This window comes from Oncorhynchus nerka, linkage group LG11 (genome assembly GCF_034236695.1).
Source record: "Oncorhynchus nerka isolate Pitt River linkage group LG11, Oner_Uvic_2.0, whole genome shotgun sequence".
Taxonomy (NCBI): domain Eukaryota; kingdom Metazoa; phylum Chordata; class Actinopteri; order Salmoniformes; family Salmonidae; genus Oncorhynchus; species Oncorhynchus nerka.
Window position 1 is genome coordinate 67,082,085 of NC_088406.1, and position 19,927 is coordinate 67,102,011.

General features: G+C 42.0%; 1 protein-coding gene and 1 long non-coding RNA gene across 3 annotated transcripts; one reads left to right on the top strand and one right to left on the bottom strand.

Moving 5' to 3' along the window:
* Nucleotides 1-4,117: 4,117 nt before the first annotated feature.
* On the bottom strand, nucleotides 4,118-14,354 carry LOC115137557 (uncharacterized). Its single transcript, XM_065024846.1, has 6 exons — nucleotides 14,093-14,354; nucleotides 13,543-13,673; nucleotides 13,183-13,347; nucleotides 6,053-6,166; nucleotides 5,611-5,722; nucleotides 4,118-5,393 (listed from the first exon to the last, which is right to left on the bottom strand). The coding sequence occupies exons 1-6, from the start codon at nucleotides 14,352-14,354 to the stop codon at nucleotides 4,432-4,434; spliced, it is 1,746 nt and encodes a 581-aa protein (XP_064880918.1). The 3' UTR covers nucleotides 4,118-4,431.
* On the top strand, nucleotides 14,353-17,830 carry LOC115137456 (uncharacterized). 2 transcript variants are annotated; one of them, XR_010465156.1, is made up of 3 exons: nucleotides 14,353-14,441; nucleotides 16,769-16,912; nucleotides 17,323-17,830. It is a non-coding gene; the product is annotated as an uncharacterized LOC115137456 (long non-coding RNA). The 2 variants fall into 2 exon arrangements; XR_003864799.2 differs by lacking the exon at nucleotides 14,353-14,441 and adding an exon at nucleotides 15,374-16,088 and having other exon boundaries at nucleotides 16,737-16,912.
* The last annotated feature ends 2,097 nt before the right edge of the window (nucleotides 17,831-19,927 follow it).

Consider the following 19,927-nt stretch of genomic DNA (forward strand, 5'->3'; position numbering starts at 1 on the left):
TTAATCTGTTTGGGGTTTCAGACACTCCCAGTATAAGGGCACAGGGTGAGACCCAGATGCAGACATGGGAGGCAGATGGTTCAAGTCTCTGATATTTATTATAATCCAAGGGGCAGGCAAGAGATGTTTGTGGACAGGCAAAAGATCATAAGGTCAGAGTCCAGGAAATACTGAGTGGCAGGCAGGCGGATTCAGAGTCAAGGCAGGCAAGGGTCAAAACCAGGTGGACTAGCAAAAACAGAGAAAATGAAAAAGCAGGAGCACGGAAAACACACTGGTTGACTTGACAAAACAAGACGAACTGGCAACAGACAAACAGGAAACACAGGAATAAGTACCAAGGGACTAATGGGGAAACAGGTGACACCTGGAGATAGGTGGAAACAATCACAAAGACAGATGAAACAGATCAGGGCCTGACACCCAGGATGATCAGAAACGGGTCTGGGTCAATTGAAGTCTCTAGAACTTCAGAGAAGATCCTAAAAATTCCACACCAATAACCATACAAGTTAGAGCATAGGGCAAAGCAGTGGAGTTGTGTACGCTGCGCAGCATGACATTTATCACACATAGGGGATGAATCAGGAAATATCATATGCAGCTTCGTTTTGGAATAGTGTAATACCTTGAATTGTATGAGACGATGTCTGGAGTTAGCTTGGAGTATAGCCACAATCTTCCCAGTCTGCCACAGAAATTTAAGTCCCTAGCTCTTCCTCCCATTTTGCCGTAATGGCATCTGTAGAAGGTGTGCTGACAGATTGAAAAGCGTTATATAGACCAAGATATCCGTTTGTCTGAGGTGGGGCACATTTTTATGCATCCGTCAAATATGGAAGGTTTAGCATTCCCAAATGTCGGAAGATGTTTTCTAACATAGTCTCTAATCTGTAGGTATCTGAAAAAGTGAGTTCTGGGAAGATAATATGTTTCCCTCAGCAAATCAAACGAGGCAAAGGTCCCTTCTATATATAGATCCCCTATGGTATTGATGCCTAGCTCTCCCCATCGCTTTAAGGTGTTATCAAGGTTAGAGGGGGCAAAGGAGGGATTCCTAGCAACAAGCATGAATGATATTGGTATAAGGTCAAAGTAGACTTTAATTTGCTTCCAGATTCGGACTGTGCTATGTATAATAGGATTGTTACTATAAAGTGACATCTCCAACTTGACAGGTGACAAAATCACAGCACCAATAGAGAAAGGGTTGCAGTCCTCACGCTCCATACTAAGCGAACTGGGAGTGCGTCATCCAGCCAAAACGTAACAGCATGGAGGTTAGAGATGAATGGATTGATAATTGAGTCCAGTTGTTTATGAAAGGACTTAGGTATGAATACTGGGATGTTCTGAAGTAGGTAAAGCAGTTGTTGGAGGAAGAACTTTTTAAAAATGTTTTTATTTTTTCTCCACAATTTCGTGGTATCCAATTGGTAGTAGTTACTGTCTTGTCTCATCGCTGCAACTCCCGTATGGACTCGGGAGAGACGAAGGTCGAGAGCCATGCATGCTCCGAAACACAACCCAACCTAGCCGCACTGCTTCTTAACACAACGCACATCCAACCCGGAAGCCAACCGCACCAATGTGTCGGAGGAAACACCGTACACCTAGCGACCTGGTCAGTGTGCACTGCGCCCGGCCCGCCACTAGTGTCACTAGTGCACGATAAGACAAGGATATCCCTGCCGGCCAAACCCTCCCTAACCTGGATGACGCTGGGCCAATTGTGCGTCGCCCCATGAGCTTCCCGGTCGCGGCCGGCTGCGGCAGAGCCTGGGCTCGAACCCAGAGTTTCTGGTGATGCAGTGTCTTAGAACACTGCGCCACCTGGGAGGCCTTTAAGAAGGTATTTAACCACTAGTTGTGATACAAAAACCTTATCAACATATAGGTATATGGGCTAGACTACATGAGGTGTGTGACTAATTTGAAAAAGTTGCAAAAACAATGCAAATTTTAATGGCATTAATTCTTCCGAGCAAAGGAGAGTTCTCCAAAATGTTATGTTTGCCTTGAGTTTTTTGCATCAGAGGGGGGAAATTCTATTTAAATAGTGAGTATTGTTTGGTATCTACAATTCCTAGATAACTTAAATGGAAGAAGTTCTAGCAAAGAGGTGTTTTGCAAACGTATGGGCCTTTTGGAAGGCCGTCGTTGTAAATAAGAATTTGTTCTTAACTGACTTGCCTAGCTAAATAAAGGTTAAATATTCACTCTTGTTCCAATTCATTCTGTATCCTGAGAAGGTACCAAACAAATTAATCAAATCAAGAATAGCTGGGATACTAGATTGGGGTTCTGTTACATAGAGGAGAATGTCATCTGCGTATAGGGTAATCTTATTTGGAGTATCTTTAGTATTATAGCCGTGTATTGCTGCATGAGATCTGATCGCCTGAGCGAGAGGTTCAATGATTAGAGAAAAGCAGAGGTGACAGCACATAACCTTGCCTTGTGGGTGCTTTCTCCTGTCAGGTACATTCAGCCTCTTGCAGAGAAACAGAAGGACGAAAAAAGAAAAAGAAATGGTAAAAGAAAAAAACCTCTGCACATTTTTTGGGGGAAGCCTGGTTTCCTTTGGCATACATGAATACATGCCACTGTTTGTCAGTATGAATGCAATTAGTGAGTTCTGAGTTGATGACTATTAGCTTAACAATACTTGTCATATGGAACGACATACTAGTAATAAACCTACCTGCTCAGGTATACTTGTTGGAACTAGCTAGCTACATTTCTAAGGTTGCAGTGCTCTAAGTAAAGTTGTATTATTTTGACAACTCGAACAGTGGAAATAAATGTCCTCATTGAGTGAAGTCAAGTGAGGTCAGGTCCATTCTAGCCAATGAGAGGGTAAATACATGTGTGAACAACAGGCACAACTAAGTTGTTTTTCTCAGTTGCCGGAATGCCACTTACATCATTACATTTGTTAGTCTACACATTAGGAATCTTATATTCAATCAAATAAGAATAGCGTAATTCAACACTCCCTCATAGACCTCCATACAAAAAAAGGGCTTGTCTCATACGGACAGTCTTTGGACGGAGTACATCCTCTGGCTTCCCCTCTTCCTCTCTCACTTTACCCATAGCAGTTTGTCGGACGGGGATCTCTCGAGCTGTCACCAGCTGTGTTTACTACCTTCCAAATGGAGAACGTGATTGGCAGACGTGATCAGGAGAGATGGTAAATGGATAGTACACCAGTTTTGACTGGTTTGCTGTTTAGTACTTGGCAGCGTTTGCCTGTCCAGCAAGAGAACATAAAAGTAAGTATTTTGAAAAAAAGTGCATGAGTTGACATGGCCAACACAGAGACAAGTGTGGTCACTACTTTTAACATTAACTTTACAGGTGAGGTGCGACAATATCAAATGAATCTAATTCTAAATTAAAAGGATGGAGCACTCACCTCTTTTGTCACGTGTCCTCCGGTGATGAGAAGCCCACCCTGCTCGCAGCGCCAATGTTATGAATTGAAAACTGGTCAGTTTGGAGAAATGCTAGATGTAAAATATAAGGTGAACAACTTCTATATTTTAAAGGTCTAAAAGACAAAGACAGACATATGGGGAAGACAGACACTTTCTTCTAAGAGGTAAGCAGAAAATCTCCTCCCCCTCCAGTGGGAAGGAAGGACCTAAATATTCTTGCCTTATCTGTTTGCTGTTTCACCCTTCTGTGCCTGGTGCCAAAGCATTAAATCAAGGCAGAGACCTTGGGGTTGAATATACTATACATTTGAAACATCTTAAATCGCTTAATAACGACACCCATGGCCGGTTTTAAGGCTCAGTGGCCCAGATACCAGTTACTGAGACCTGCTTTACGGTGACATCTGGCCTTACAGAGGGTACCTGGAGGCCAAATTCCAATAGGGAATACTCATCATAAAATAGCATTCTAACACACAGAAATATGATATTATAAAATGTTAACCACAGTCAAGCCCATCTCTAACACAGTGAGTTTGTCCTAGCCACCGTGCTTCTACATCTGCATTGCTTGCTGTTTGGTTTTTAGGCTGCGTTTCTGTAGAGCACTTTATGACATCTGCTGATGTAAAAAGGGCTTTATAAAAAACATTCTTGATTCAAGTACCTACGAATACGGAGCCATTGGAGTTTATTATTTAAATGTCATGATTCAAGAATTAAGTTCAATGTTTTGGTTCCACTGAGATAGGGGAAGCTCAGTCCCTGCAATGATACAAACATAACCTAGTCAGTCAGCACAGAGTCAATTTTGTATTTAAACAAAATGGTCATACACTCACAAAATTTAGTACGATAACTTTTCTCACTATGGTAACAAACTTTTCTGTAAATCTGGTACCCTCGCATTTATCAAATTCATTTTAGAATACTTTGGAAAAGATTCAACATTACAATACACACATCTTCACTACTTTGTCACTATACTCTATACATGGGCGGTGTGCATTTTCTGCTGGTGTATCCTGAGGTAGCCCCTCTCTGAGAACCTCTTCCCGCACTGAATACAGGCGAATGGCTTCTCTCCAGTGTGGATCTTCAGGTGCCTCTTCAGATGGGGCTGGTGGGAGAACTTCTTCTCACACTGGGGGCAGCTGTAGGGTTTCTCCCCTGTGTGGACCCTCTGGTGCCTCTTCAGGTTAGACGAGTCCGAGAAACTGGCCCGGCACAGGTGGCAGCCGAACGGTTTCTCCCCCGTGTGCATCCTCTGGTGGATCGCCACCTGTTTGGGGAAACTGAATACTTTCCCACAGAACGAACACGAGAAGCGCTTCTCTTTGGCGCTGCCACCTTTACTGATTCCATCACTACTAATGTAATTTGTCAATGGGCTTGTGTAGCCATTTAGTGTTGAGGCACTGGCATTGTCTGATGTCTGGTTTAACATTAGGGGAGTGTGAGGAGGACAAAGACCAGGGAGTGTCTGTGTTGTCGCAGGGTCCATGTTCCAGTTGATAGATCCTAAAGAAGGCAGGCTGAAGGCAGCACCTGTTAGGGGGTTAACCTGAGGCGTCATCATTCTCTCTGGATCACAACTATAGGAGCAGGATGGAGCATCGCTAACCGAGTCTATGTCTGTTCTCTCCAGCTGCATATGGACACCTCCCCGCCCCCCCAGACCAAATCTATGTCTCATCCTGGTTTCAGACAATCTGTTGTCATGGAGACTAAGTTTGGTTGTTGTTTTGTGTTCGATTGTCTTTTTCTGGTTGTGGTTAACAGTGTTGTCCCGCAGCCTAGAGTTGAGGACACTGTCCCATCCACTGTCCTCCACTATGTCGCCTCTGGTCCTGGCCTGATTAGTGATGTTGTCCACCGGGCCCTTGGCTGCACCCGTCTGGGAATCCAAGATGGCCGCCCAGTCTTCCCTGTCATCCTCCAGCCAACCACCTGCAGGAAGAGGTTACAAACATGACACAGAAAACTCTACATATAGAGTTTTTTTTCTTCTCAATTATCTGGTCAAGTTTATACATTGTGTTTTTGTATTTAAACATAAGTTGTGTTGATTTAATTTTATAAATGAAGAAAAAATAATAGCCAGGTGCATCACTATTCCCATTGAAGATCTATTACTGTATGTAGGCTATATGTATTTCTCCCTTACCTTGCTCCCCCATCTTTAGTCCACTTAGCAGGTCAATGCTCTCTGGTCGGTCCTCTATGGTCTCCTCTTTGATGAGCAGCAGATCAGGCTTCCAATCCTCCATGTCTACTGACTGAAAGAGATACAGAGCAGGTTGGGCAATGAGGGATTGCTATGAGTATTATGCAAAAATGTTAGTTGATTTGATACTATTACGTTATTACATTGTGTTACTAGACACTCTATAATGGTTTGATAATGTAAAGGCATTTTCCTACATTTTAAATTGTAACCTGGACCATATCTACCTAGCGTCTCAGAGTAGAAGTGCTGATTGAGGATCAGGTCCCCACTTGCCTACATATTGTAGACTTATTCATTATGATCTTAAAGGCTAAACTGATCAGCAGATCAGATCAGTAGTCCTACTCTGACAGGCTTTGCTTTCTAATACCATTCAGACCTCAGGTGGAGGTGTAGTCTGATTTTCCTCCATGACCATGGTTCCCTCAGGGTTCACCAGACCCTCCTCACACCCCTCCTCCTTCATCAGCAGCACCTCTGGACCCTCCTCCTCCTGGAAGAGACAGGTGAAACAGATTACACAGACATACCTGAGGGAGTGTACGTACACACACACACACACAAAGATAAACACACTTTAAACATAAATTGGTCATACTTGCAAACATAAGCAACTATTTACATTTAAACAGTTTATCCGGCTCAAAATGCGTACCAGCCAATTAAAAACGTATTTATTTGCACGTGACAGAACGCTAAATTGTCGTACACGTTGGCCCTATGCTAACATCACAAGGTGGCAGTGATTATATCCAGGAACAAGTTCACATAAAATTAGTCTGCTATCGCTTTAGCAGTGTGTGCTGCCTAGAAGTGATGGTGATAATGGTTGCCTACATGACTGCTACTAGACAAATCCATAAGGCTCTGTTTTCTTCTTAATGTAAGATAAACGGACCTTATTTCTATTTGTTCCATAAAAGCACATGGATGTGTGTGAAACAGATAAACAAAAACGTGGGATTTTGTCCTATACACAAAAATGTGAAAATGTTATCTAACAGTAATAGCTAGTAGCCTTGTCAAGGATGCATTAATGCAATATTGGCATGCAACATTTTGCTACAGAACAACGGAAGAAAAGCACATTTTGAACTATTGAATTTGACCTATTTTAAGAAATGCCATTGGTTGGGGCAGAGGCATCATGCCCATAGAGCCCCAAGGTGGAGGTGTCATAAAACCCATAAAACCTAGCGGTCAAACTGCGAAATGGTTCTAATCATTTTTCCACCATAGGGGATTTTAGAAACACTTAAAATAAGGGCTGTGTTTTGACAACCATGTAAATGTCTCTCGGACAATATATTCCTCACTATTTACTCTCAATATCGAAAATGCTAATTAGCATCAAAGTAGACATTATGCAAGACTACAAATCCATGCAAACTCCTGCACGTCATCTCTAGTGGACACCTTTGCTAACCGGTATTGTGTCAATTTACTTGCACAAGACGGATCACAATTGTCCATTTAAAGAAATGTAGCCAATTTATTCTTTACTAAATATAGCTAACATTAATCCAGAGAATCTTACCTTTGCCTCGATTTAGTAGTCTTGTCCAGATCATCATGGCATTTGTAGTTATTTATGATAGCCACATTAGCAGCTAATTAGCATTTCATTTTTGGGGGGTAAATATAGGCGAATATAATTGATAAAGTTACCTTGTCCACGAGAGATTTACACGGTTATCAAAGCGTCACACCAGGGTAAGCCTGCACGAATACATCCCTTATTTTAAGTTTCAAAAATCCCCTTTGGAAAAAACGATTGGAACCATTTCCTTGTTGGACCTCCAGGTTTTATGGGTATTATGACTCATATTGTGGTCTATAGGGGGCACAGTCAGGAGGATTCAGAAGACTCAAGAGTTAAGCTTAGATATTAGGGCCAGGATGATAACAGTATCGCATATTGTTTTTCATGGCAAAAATGAAAACACGAAGCGGACACAACTCTTTGGTTCTTTAAAAACCTGCTGTATGTAAAATAGTGTGTGTTATGGAAAATAAATAAATGTGAGTCTGGATGAAAACACAATGATGTTTGTTTTCAATATTAGGACTGTTTTCCTGAAAAGTTAAATCTGCTTCGTGTTTTGTTTCCTTGCCACGACACAAACGAATATCGCGATACTGGTATCACCCCGGCCCTATTAGATATACAGAAAAATAGACATAAATATGATGTTGGTGGTGAAAATAAGTCCGCAATGATAAGTAAACATCAGACAAACCTGACTAAACTATTTTGATGTGTACAGTAGGTGTTAGTGTGTGGGTATGTGTAGGTATATTTAGTAAGTGTATATTGGTTATAAAGCACTATCATTGTAGAATAGGGTGAGATCAGATGTGATGTATACTAAAGAGAGACTCAATGAAAGTCTTGGAATGAAAAGTCCCATTTTGTGTTTATTAAACAAGTTTTAAATACGACATATGAAAACCACACATACACATCTCAACTAAAAAGCAGAATGAACTTGACGAACTACATTCATTTTCTCATTAAAAGGTGTCATGGGAAAACAATTAAGTAGTTGAATGGAAGTAATGAAACAGACATTTGTGATCATCATATAGGCTACGCAGTACAAACACAATTTGAAACAGACTTCAGGCTTATACTGTACACTAAGTATACAAAACATTAAGAACACCTGCTCTTTCTATGACAGACTGATCAGGTGAATGCTATGATCCCTTATTGATGTCACTTGATCAATCCATTTAAGATCTGTGTAGATGAAGGGGAGGAGACATGTTAAAGAAGGATTTTTAAGTCTTGAGACAATTGAGACATGGATTGTACGTGTGCTATTCAGAGGGTGAATGGGCAAGAGAAAAGATAAGTGATTTTGAATGGGGATGATAGTAGGTGCCAGGAACTTTAATGCTGCTGGGTTTTTCACGCTCAACAGTTTCCCGTGTGTATCAAGAAAGGTCTACTATCCAAAAGGACTTAAAACGCCTTGTAGAGTCCATGCACCAACGAAATCAGGCTGTTCTGGGGGGGGGGGGGGGGGGGGGGGTTCCTAATGTTTGGTATACTCATGCCTTACACAGTGCTTTCAGAAAGTATTCATAGCCCTTGACTTATTCCACATGTCGATGCCAAGCATACCATGATGCAGCCACCAACATGCTTTAAAAAAAAATATGAAGAGTGGTACTCAGTGATGTGTTTTCCCCAAACATAATGCTTTGTATTCAGGACATAGAGTTCATTTCTTTGGCACATTTTTTTCAGTTTTACTTTAGTGCCTTATTGTAAACAGGATGCATGTTTTGGAATATTTTTTTATTCTGTACAGGCTTCCTTCTTTTCACTCTGTCATTTAGGTTAGTATTGTGGAGGAATTACAATGGTGCTGATCCATCCTGGGTTTTCTCCTATCACAGCTATTAAACTCTAACTCTTTTAAAGTCACCATTGGCATGGTGAAATCCCTGAGCGGTTTCCTTCCTCTCCGGCAACAGTTAGGAAGGACGTCTGTATCTTTGTAGTGACTGGGTGTATTGATACACCATCCAAAGTGTAATTAATAGTCACCATGCTCAAAGGGATATTCAATGCCTGCTTTTTTTTATATAGGTGCCCTTCTTTGTGAGGCATTGGAAAACCTCCCTTGTCTTATATATACAGTGCATTCGGAAAGTATTCAGACCTTCACTTTTTCCTCATTTTGTTACATTTGACTTATTCTAAAATGGATTAAATAGTTTTTTTCGCTCATCAATCTAGACACAATACCCCATAATGACAAAGCAAACGCAGGTTAATTATTTTTGCCAAAGTATTAAAAATAAAAAACTGAAATATCACATTTACATAAGTATTCAGACCCTTTACTCAGTACTTTGTTGAAGCACCTTTGGCAGCGATTACAGCCTCGAGTCTTCTTGGGTAAGATGCTACAAGCTTGGCACACCTGTATTTGGGGAGTTTCTCCCATTCTTCTCTGCAGATCCTCTCAAGCTATGTCAGGTTGGATGGGGAGCATTGCTGTACAGCTATTTTCAGGTCTCTCCAGAGATGTCAGATTGGGTTCAAGTCCGGGCTCTGGCTGGGCCACACTGACATTCATAGACTTGCCCCGAAGCCACTCCTGCGTTGTCTTGGCTGTGTACTTAGAGTCATTGTCCTGATGGAAGGTAAACTTTTGTCCCAGTCTGTCATCCTGAGCACCCTGGAGCAGGTTTTCATCAAGGATCTCTCTGTACCTTGCTCTGTTCAGCTTTCCCTCAAACCTGACTAGTCTCCCAGTCCCTGCCGCTGAAAACCATCCCCACAGCATGATGATGCCACCACCATGCATTACCGTAGGGATGGTGCCAGGTTTCCTCCAGACACGATGCTTGACATTCAGGCCAAAGAGTTCAATCTTGGTTTCATCAGACCAGAAAATCTTGTTTCTCATGGTGTGAGAGTCCTTTCGCTGCCTTTCGGCAAATTCCAAGCAGGCTGTCATGTGCCTTTTACTGAGGAGTGGCTTCCGTCTGGTCACTCTACCATAAAGGTGTGATTGGTGGAGTGCTGCAGAGATGTTTGTCCTTCTGGAAGGTTCTCCCATCTCCACAGAAGAACTCTGGAGCTCTGTGAGTGACCATCGGGTTCTTGGTCACCTCCCTAACGAAGGCCCTTCTCCCCTGATTGCTCAGTTTGGCCGGGCGGCCAGCTCTAGGAAGAGTCTTGGTGGTTCCAAGCTTCTCCCATTTAAGATTGATCGGAACACTGTGTTCTTGGGGACCTTCAATGCTGCAGAAATGTTTTGGTACCCACCTTCCCCAGATCTGTACCTCGACACAATCCTGTCTCGGATCTCTATGGACAATTCCTAGGACCTCATGGCTTGGTTTTTGCTCTGACATGCACTGCATCTCAAGGATGATCAATGGAAACAGGATTGACCTGGGCTCGATTTCAAGTCTTGTAGCAAAGGGTTGGAATACCAATGTAAATAAGGTATGTTTTTTATTTTTAATACATTTACAACAATTTCTAAAAACCTTTTTTCGGTTTGGGCTCTGAATACTTTCCAAATGCACTGTGTGTGAATGTATACATGTGACCCGTTTCAGGAAACTAGGCGTATGGCGCAAGTCACGACTTCAAAGGAGATCCATTAAGTTCATTTTTTTCGAAATACGTTTTTTGGCAGAAATGCCTTCTGGAACATGTGAACTTTCATTTGCCTTAATAACAAACTTGTATGGCATCTGTAAATATGAATAAAATTGTTAAATTACAAGCCTTGTTGGTTAAGCCACAGAAAGACAGCAACCTTCCCACTAGCCATGATTGGCTGAGATAATGAGTGGGCTGAACATGCAGAGAGAGGAGTTCGGATTGGTCTCCCATATAGAAGGCTTCTGTCTATTTGAGTTGGTCAGTCTGTGTTGGTAATCCTGTCGAATGCGGCTTTAAAACAAAATGTGTAGTGGAGCTGCATAAGTGTTGCTCTCCACTTTCTGAAGGTTTGAGTTTTTATACTATATATGTTTTCCTTTTTGTATTTAAAACAATAGAATACAGACAACACAAATGGCCGCTCCCAGAGGGTGGTTTCGCACTCACCGGCCCGAGATGCTGGCAAGGCAAAACATACAGTAATCCCATCCCCATCCCTGATTGCAGGACCTCAAACATTTACACTGTACATTTGTGTATATACTTATTCCAACAACACTCAAATTGGTTCTTTAAATTCACTGCTCATATGAGGGATCTTGCAGACAGTTGTGCATGTGTGGGGTACAGAGATGAGATTGTCGTAAAAAATATTATGTTAAACACTATTATTGCACACAGAGTGACTCCATGCAATTTATGTGATTTGTTAAGCAGATTTTTACTCCTGAACTTATTAGGCTTGTCATAACAAAGGGGTGGAATATTTATTAACTCAAAAACTTCCAGCTTTTTATTTATTAATTTGTAAAAAATTCTAAAAACACAATTCCACTTTGACATTATGGTGTATTGTGTGTAGGCCAGTGCCACAAAATCTCAATTTAATCAATTTTAAATTCAGGCTGTAACACAACAAAACATGGAAAAGGTCAAAGGGTGTGAATACTGAATGCACTGTATCCCACAATGTCTGGGCTTTGCACTACAGCGCTCTTAGTTGTTGTAGAAATTGGCCCACTTCTGCGGTTTACTTTGTGCATTCGCTGAGTCTACCTTTAACGCAGGGTTTAATTTGTAAAAAAATAATCTCAATTTAATCCATTTTAAATTCAGGCTGTAACACAAAAAAAATTGGAGAAAGTCAAGGGATGTGAAAACTTTCTGAAGGCATTGTATATCACACAATGTCTGGATGCAATATTCTACCCAGGAATATCCAACACTGAAATATGTTACTCTCGTTATTCCAAATGCATCTGTGGATTTTTTCAGTGGACAAAAATGAATCTGACTTTAGTATAAATGTCAGAAGCTATCGTGTGGAATGGTGACTTTCTATGTTATAGAGTGAAATGTTTTTTCTGCTGGTGTATCTTGAGGTATCTCCTCTCTGAGAACCTCTTCCCGCAGTGATTACAGGCGAACGGCCTTTCTCCTGTGTGGACCCTCTGGTGCCTCTTCAGGTCACCAGCCTGAGCAAAGCGCATTTGACACTGGGTACAGCTGAAGGGTTTCACCCCTGTGTGGACCCTCTGGTGCCTCTTCAGGGTGCTAGCCTGGGCGAAGCGCATGTTACACTGGGTACAGCCGTAGGGTTTCACCCCTGTGTGGATCCTCTGGTGGATCTCAACCTTCTGGAGGCAGCTGAAGCCTTTGTTACAGAACATGCAGAGGAACCGTTTCTCTTTACTATTGCCTGATGTTGCTCCCCCTCCCTGAGTCTGGGCTCTAGCCCTGTCATTTGAGTTCAATACCTGATCGAAAACGACATAGCCGTGTGAATCGGAAGGCCCCATCGACGTAGACACTGGGTCGCGATCCTTGAAAGTGTGTAAAGGGGAGTGGGTCGGGACATTTAGATTTGTCTCTAAGCTTTCCCTGTAGTCTAAGAAGTCACTGGTGTTGCCCTGCAAGTGTCCTTTTCCTAAGTGAGTCTCGTCTTCATTCCATGTCAGAGGAGAGTCACCCTCCACTTTCACAGTGACCAGACCCTCCCCTTTCTTATTTATTTCTATGGACCCTTCAGAGTATACACTACTACTGAACCGGTTCCAGTCCCCTCTAGACAGATCAGTCTGTGTCTCTAAACCCAAGGGCATGTTGCCAGGGTCCATCTCTGTAGCGTAAGAACAAGACGGATCATCACCGCCAGAGTGTAATGTGTCACCATCACCACGGGAATAAACCATCCACGGGCTCTGGTGAAATACCGGTAAATACTCTGAGCCAGGAGCAGGAGGACAGCCCAGTTTCCCCAGTCTATCTGGGTTTGATCTGTGGTCAGATCCTGTGTGTAAGAGGCTGTGTGTTACAGCTAAAGTCTCAGTGTCTGTCTCTGACTTGAGGACGGCGTTCGGCGTTCCACTGACCTCCATGATGCTGCGTCGGGTCCTGGGCTGGGGCGTGGTTGCGAGGTCCTCCGTGGCTTCAGGGGAAGCTCCAGCCACTGCAATCTGGATGTCTCTGCTGTGCTGTGGGTCCTCCTCTCCTTCAGACCTCTCCTGCTTGACCCCAGGACCTGCAACCTCTGCATCCTGACACAAGAAGGAGGTTGTTACTAGTATTCAGTTCAATTGGATAACAATGTCATAGGGAAGTCTCACAAGCTCCCTTCTGGCAGATAAATAAGGATGTAAATGTAAGCAAGTGAATAGCTGAGGGGAGCCTTTCTGAAATAAACTGATCACAGTTGATATACAATAATTTTAATGTAACACGTTTACACTAACCTCTATCACGATAACGTGCTGGGTTGAGGTTCGACTCCCCTCATCAACAGTGATTGGTTGGTCATCTCTCCATGTATTGTGTCCCGCTGGCTTCACAAAGCTCTTGTGGCCTCCAGTGAGATGTCCTTCACCTGAGAGAGTGATTGGGATGATTGATTGAAAAGAGGTGGTTAGGTTAGCTACTGTAAATGCTCAAAAGCTATTGTACAAGATTGACACTGTCTAGAATTGGCAAGAATGTAAGGTAACACTTCTCATAACTTCTTGACATACTATTTATTGATTGATCAATGTATTGTGTTCCATATATCAATTTTTTTATTGAGTAAATAATAGTTAATGCAGTAAATCAAGAATCTGGTTAAATTATATTGCGTCTTTGCGCAAGATAACTAAGTAATCAGCTGAATTATTGCATACTAACTACCCAAAAACGGACCAAGACCCAATTCTGGTTAACCATATATGTGTTTTAACACATCTAAAATCACACATGCGCAGAGGGGAACCGGCGACATGCCCCGCATCCTTGGCCTTCTTCAAAATGTACCTCTTGCCATTCCTCTGTATCGGTCGAGGATCTTGACACTTCTGGGACGACTGGCGAGGACGCGCTCCCGTGACAATTTCAGTTCAAGTAGCTGTAGTTTCCTCCGCAATGCACTGGTTTCTTTTTGGCTTTGAGTAATTTCCAAACGAAAGACTGCATAGTCGTCGTCTACGAGTTTACAGACCTCTGCCACTGCGGCATTCGCTAGCACCTCCATTATGGAGGCTATTTGAGTGTGAAAACCCATACAGTTAGCAGCCATTGTTAACTAACCAAGTAGCGTTACCTAGATAGCTAACCTCTTGACCATCCAAGTCCTGTCTCCAACGAGGATTAAAGACTACATGGGGTAAGTATGTGGTGCTGTGCAGTTAAATTAGCCATAGTTTGAGTTCCAGGGTGTTAATAAACGTCTAAATAAATAAAAAACCGCTAACGTGAAAAGTATTCTTAGTTACTGTTTACTTCCGTTTATACCGATGAGAAAGGATGTTGTCGCTCAAAGGGTGTGGCTATATGAAAAGCGTATGCGCACTGTTCTTTGAAATACGGTACTGCTTATCTCCTATTCAAGATCAGTCTTAAAAGCTTAGATCACTTAGAACAGTATTAGCAAGATGAGTAGAATAAAATACAATATAATTACTTTCCCATCTACATCACCTCAGTACTGTAAATATTCAACTGTCCTTTGAGCCTAGGTTTACTGTCTCTCTAAAAACAAGCCTGTTTCAAATGACAAGTTAATGAGGGGTATGTGTTCAAAACAGAAGGGTCTTTCCATTTGATTTAAATCACAACCCTTTCTTAATTTGAATGAAATTTTCCATACATATTTGCCCATGGTAGAAGTGGTCAGAAAGTTACTTTTTGGAACATAATGCCAAAACAGGCGCTCAAGGTTGAACCATTTTGCATACCACGAAAGAAAACATGTTTTTAATCAAAATTGAAATGAACCTTCGATGTCAATTATTTAAAAAACGTGTAAACAGTTTTTTTTTTGCATATGTTGTAGTTTAGACACAGTTTTACATAATGAGGTGTTTGTTGTGCCCGCAATCGGTTGGGACACAGCAGGCTCTTGAATCCAGAGTGGATGTCATGTGTTGTCTGATTAATGTACTAACATGTGATTAACATTGACATTTCAACTGGTACCAGAAAAAGTAATACTTATTTCCAAATGGTTGGGGTCGAGAGAATTTTCAGGTGTCAAAATGGGTTCACGGGCCAAAAAAAGTTTGGGACCCCCCCCCCCAAAAAAAAAAAAAAAAAAACAACTTACAAGACACTTCATAACTATAACATTACAGAAAGAATAGTTCCCAGATATCCCCTGCGTACATCTCAAACCACACTGTTACAATTTCTCCCCATTGTGGACACTCCTATGTCTGATAAGGTTACTTAGGAAGGAGAAGCCCTCCTTAGTCATTGAGCTTCCTCCTGGACCTCTAGACATTGTTTGGGTGTTGTTGGGATTGTGTGTGGTGTTATAGGCTAGGTGCCTCTCATGGTGAATGCCCATCCGGACCCTGTCTGTGTTGGTGAGGTAACCCTGAGGTAACTGAGCAAGGCCACATCCAGGCCCAGATCTTCTATGAACCCAGTCACCAGGAATTAGACGTGACGCCGAAGGAGACGACAGACTTGCTGCTAGACTACCAACGGAGGGGTCTCCCACCACTATCTGTGAAGGCTGAAGCCCAGGGTGACCTGCTCTGTTAATCATTGATTCAATCCCAGTGGCTGTAGTTTCCTCCGTAATGTCCTGTTTTCTTTCTGGCTATGAGTTATTTCCAACCGAAACACTGCATAGTCGTCGTTAACGAGTTTACAGATGTCTGCCACGGCTGCATTCGCTAGCTCCACCATGATGGACGCTATTTGAGTGTGAAAAACCATACAGTTAGCCATTGTTAGCAGCTAGCTAGCGTTACTTAGATAACATCTATCAACCAAGTCCTGTCTTCAACGTGAATTAAACACTGACGTAAGTAAATTATGTAGTGGAGTTATATGGTGTTAATAAACGTGTAAATTACAACAGTAAAAATGCTAACGTGGAAATTGTTAATTGTCACAGTTCACTTCCGTTTATACCGAAGGGATTGGTTATTATTGGTTAGCATCATAGCTCAAGGGGCGTGGCTAAATTAATAGGGTCTGAGCGCTGTTTTTGAATGAAGCTACTACTTATTACATTATGCATCAAATCTCATTACTTGTTTTAGACTTGTTCAGAATTAAGTGTTAGCAAGAATATAGTTGAAAATAATTGAATAACTGTATTACATCCGCACAACTGTTCTCACTATGGTAACACTTTACAATTTCTGTAAATCTGGTACCCCCGCTTAGATAAATTAAATGTATAATATTTTGATAAAGGTTAAACATTACATTACACACATCTTCACTACTTTATGTTAAGTAAACATTAAGGCATTTATATTACTCATAATAAAATACCATCACACCAACCATCACCATATCATCTACTCTGCCTCATCACACTCATTCTTTCCTCATTTCACCTCATCCAGCTCCCTACTACATCCTAAATCAACATAATTAATTACAAACTAACTAATTCTACATTACATGTCATTCATTATACATGGGCCGTGTGCATTTTCAGAGGCGCACCTTTCTGAGAACCGCTTCCTGCAGTTCATACAGGCGAACGGCATCTCTTCCGTGTGGACCTTCAGCTGTCTCTTTAGATGGTGCTGTTTGGAGAATCTCTTCCCACACTGGGGGCAGCTGTAGGATTCTTCCAGTGTGGACCCTCTGGTGCCTCTTCAGGTTGGACAGGTGGGAGAAAGTGGCCCAGCAGAGGTGGCAGGCGAATGATTTCTCCCCTGTGTGGATATACTGTATACTGGGCTATTTCAAAATAGACAGTATAATTTATGAGGTTTTTTTTGGGGGGGAGGGGGGGGGGGGGGGTTGTAGTGCTATGCCACTGCTTAAGACATGTTTCAATGGGTCTTTCTCCATTCTGATTGTTTTATACTGTTCAATTCAACTTCAACCTAAAATAATATTCTGCATTTCCATCAATTTCTGCATTTTCTGCACTCATTTGAGATCATTTCCACACTGCCAGATATGGTCAAAAAAAAATAGGCCTTATTTTTAACCAAATGTTGCAAAACATTTTTTTTTTTACCTTTTATTTAACTAGGCAAGTCAGTTAAGAACAAATTCTTATTTTTGTCCAGGGAAAGGCCTGCCTTCTCAAAGACCTCTCAATCGCGGTTGACAACTGTGGTGTCCCCTTTCCAGAGTGCAAAGAACCAGGGGATCAGCTTCTTCTCAGCCCAGTCAATGCTCTTCTCTGGCCTGGCAGCCTAATGGTGGAAAGAGCTTCCCCCTGCAGCTAGGACAGCAGAGTCCCTTGCCCATCTTCCGAAAACATATTTCTTAAACCTATGGATCCGGATCACGTTCTGCACATTTTACCCATCCTCTTCTGAACCATTACGTCTGTGCCTCATATTTCTGGACAGCCGAAATAAAAACCCTGCTGCGATTTGAACAAACATTTCAAGGGCATTATGAAAGCTACAACCTTTTCTGTCTGTATTGCAGTTGCTCAAGCAGGACGCAGTCCCTACAATGTATTGGAGCAAAGCATGAAAAAGAACGCTAATACTTTGACTGCCTGTCTGCCTCCTTCTTAGCCAATGTTTGTAATGATGATTAAAAAGATTAGCGATTTAGACTGCATGTCTGTGTATTGCTTGCGTTTGATATGCTGCCTTGATAGCTGCATGTAACTCCCCACTTTAGTTTTACATTGGGGCAAAAAACTATCTGCGAGTTTATACGAACATGTTTATCATGTCCTTGTGTACAACATGTAAATAGCTGCATGTAGCCCAACTTCCCTCCTGAAAAAGGAACATGAAATCGTGCTTAGGCTTAATAGCCCATTGAGGCAGGGAATACAAATGTCCTTTGTGTACAACATGAAGTGTGTAAATTACACCAGACAAAGGCATTAATCGCTGATCAAAGCAGCAGTGGAGTACTGAGCAGCAGCTACGTAGGCAGTGTAGTGGGCAGCCGCTAAAAAAATCCTGCACATAAGCAGAAATCTCTGTATTTTTTGCCATGGCAAATAGGGTTTCCAGAAAATCTGGAACCACAGCCACTACAAAAAATGTTTAAAGTTTGCGGGAGGTGAGCACCTTCTCACGTGAAGTTCCATTTTTATAAATGCCAACTTTTGCGTGAACTGGCACACGCATATTTTGGGGTATATTTTGTATATGCACGGTATATAAATGAGGCCCCTGGCCAACAGCCTGGAAGGATGGTCCCCTCTCTTTAAGACCCCTGTAGATCTTCTGCTCTAAAATCTCTTAAATTGTTGGGTGTATCTGCTGCTGTCACTGCCACATCTACAGGTAACTGCCAAAATAAAGGAAACACCAACATAGTGTTTTAATACGGTGTTGGGCCTCCACGAGCCATAACAGCTTCATTGCACCTTGGCATAGATTCTACACATTTCTGGAACTCTATTGGAGGGATGCGACATTCATTCATCCACAAAACATTCCATCATTTGGTGTTTTGTTGATAGAGGTGGAAAAAAGTCTCAGGCGCCCCTCCAGAATCTCCCATGGCGTGTTCAAGTTGGTTGATATCTAGTAACTGAGATGGCCCATATTTTCATTTTCATGCTCATCAAACCATTCAGTGACCACTCGTGCCCTGGCGATGGAAGGACTGTCATCCTATTGGGGAAAAGCCATGGTAGCCAAAATAATAGCCTGCCCAGCATTTTTTCATGACGCTAAGCATGATGGGATGTCAATTGCTTAATTAACTCAGTAACCACACCTGTGTGGAAGCATCTGCTTTTAATCTACTTTTCATCCCCCATTTACTCAATTCTTTGCATTATTTTGGTAGTTAGAGCGTAAATCTCAGAAAATACAGCTATCAGTGCAGGACAGTTAATAACCATAGCAATAAACACAAGAAACCATACTTTACTAAAACTCATCCTCTCTGGAGCTCTCTCTTCAGGCCTACTCACTCACCCTTGGGCTGTCCTCTACTCTCTTCACTGCCTCGGCATAGGACACTTTCTGCACAACTCGAATTCTGTCAATCTCAACCTGTCTCTCTCTCTCACAGGGCACACAGTTGACACCGTGCTTTCTCTATCCCAACTCCCAACACTCTCCCTTCTAGACACTGCTGCAATATGTCAATCATTTACACCTAAAGCACCATAGCAGGGTTCCAGGGAGCAGTTTTTCAAGTGATTGCCTATCCAATATACAGTGTAAATGGGGTCAGATTGCACTTCCTAAGGCTTCCACTAGATGTCAACAGTCTTTAGAACATTGTTTCAGGCTTATATTGTGAAAGGGGAGCGAATAAGACCAGTCACAGTAGATGGCTCAGCTGAAAGCCTTTAGTTGTTGATCGCGGGCGACCGTGAGGACGAGTTCCCTTTCCTTTCTAATGACAAAGGAATTGTCCGGTTGAAACATTATTGAAGATTTATGATAAAAACATCCTAAAGATTGATTATATACATCGTTTAACATGTTTCTACGAACTGTAATGGAACGTTTTTGACTTTTCGTCTGGAATTAGTGCCCACGCCTTGTGCATTTGGATTGGTGAATTAAATGTACGACATTTGGAGATAAAGATGAACTTAATCAAACAAAACAAACATTTGTGGGACTGGGATTCCTGGGAGTGCATTCCGATGAAGATCATCAAAGGTTAGTGATGAATTGTATCTTAATTGTACCGGATGTTTGAGGCAAAACATTACTGAACATAACACGCCAATGT

Bases quoted from the DNA above. Each gene is read 5' to 3' on its own strand.
- LOC115137557 (XM_065024846.1), bottom strand. From the start codon at position 14,354: ATGGCTGCTAACTGTATGGGTTTTCACACTCAAATAGCCTCCATAATG. The intron at 13,348-13,542 runs GTTAGTGTAAAC...TTCTTGTGTCAG, and splicing joins AGCACGTTATCGTGATAGAG to GATGCAGAGGTTGCAGGTCC. The intron at 6,167-13,182 runs GTCAGTGGAACG...TGTCTCTTCCAG, and splicing joins CCCGACGCAGCATCATGGAG to GAGGAGGAGGGTCCAGAGGT.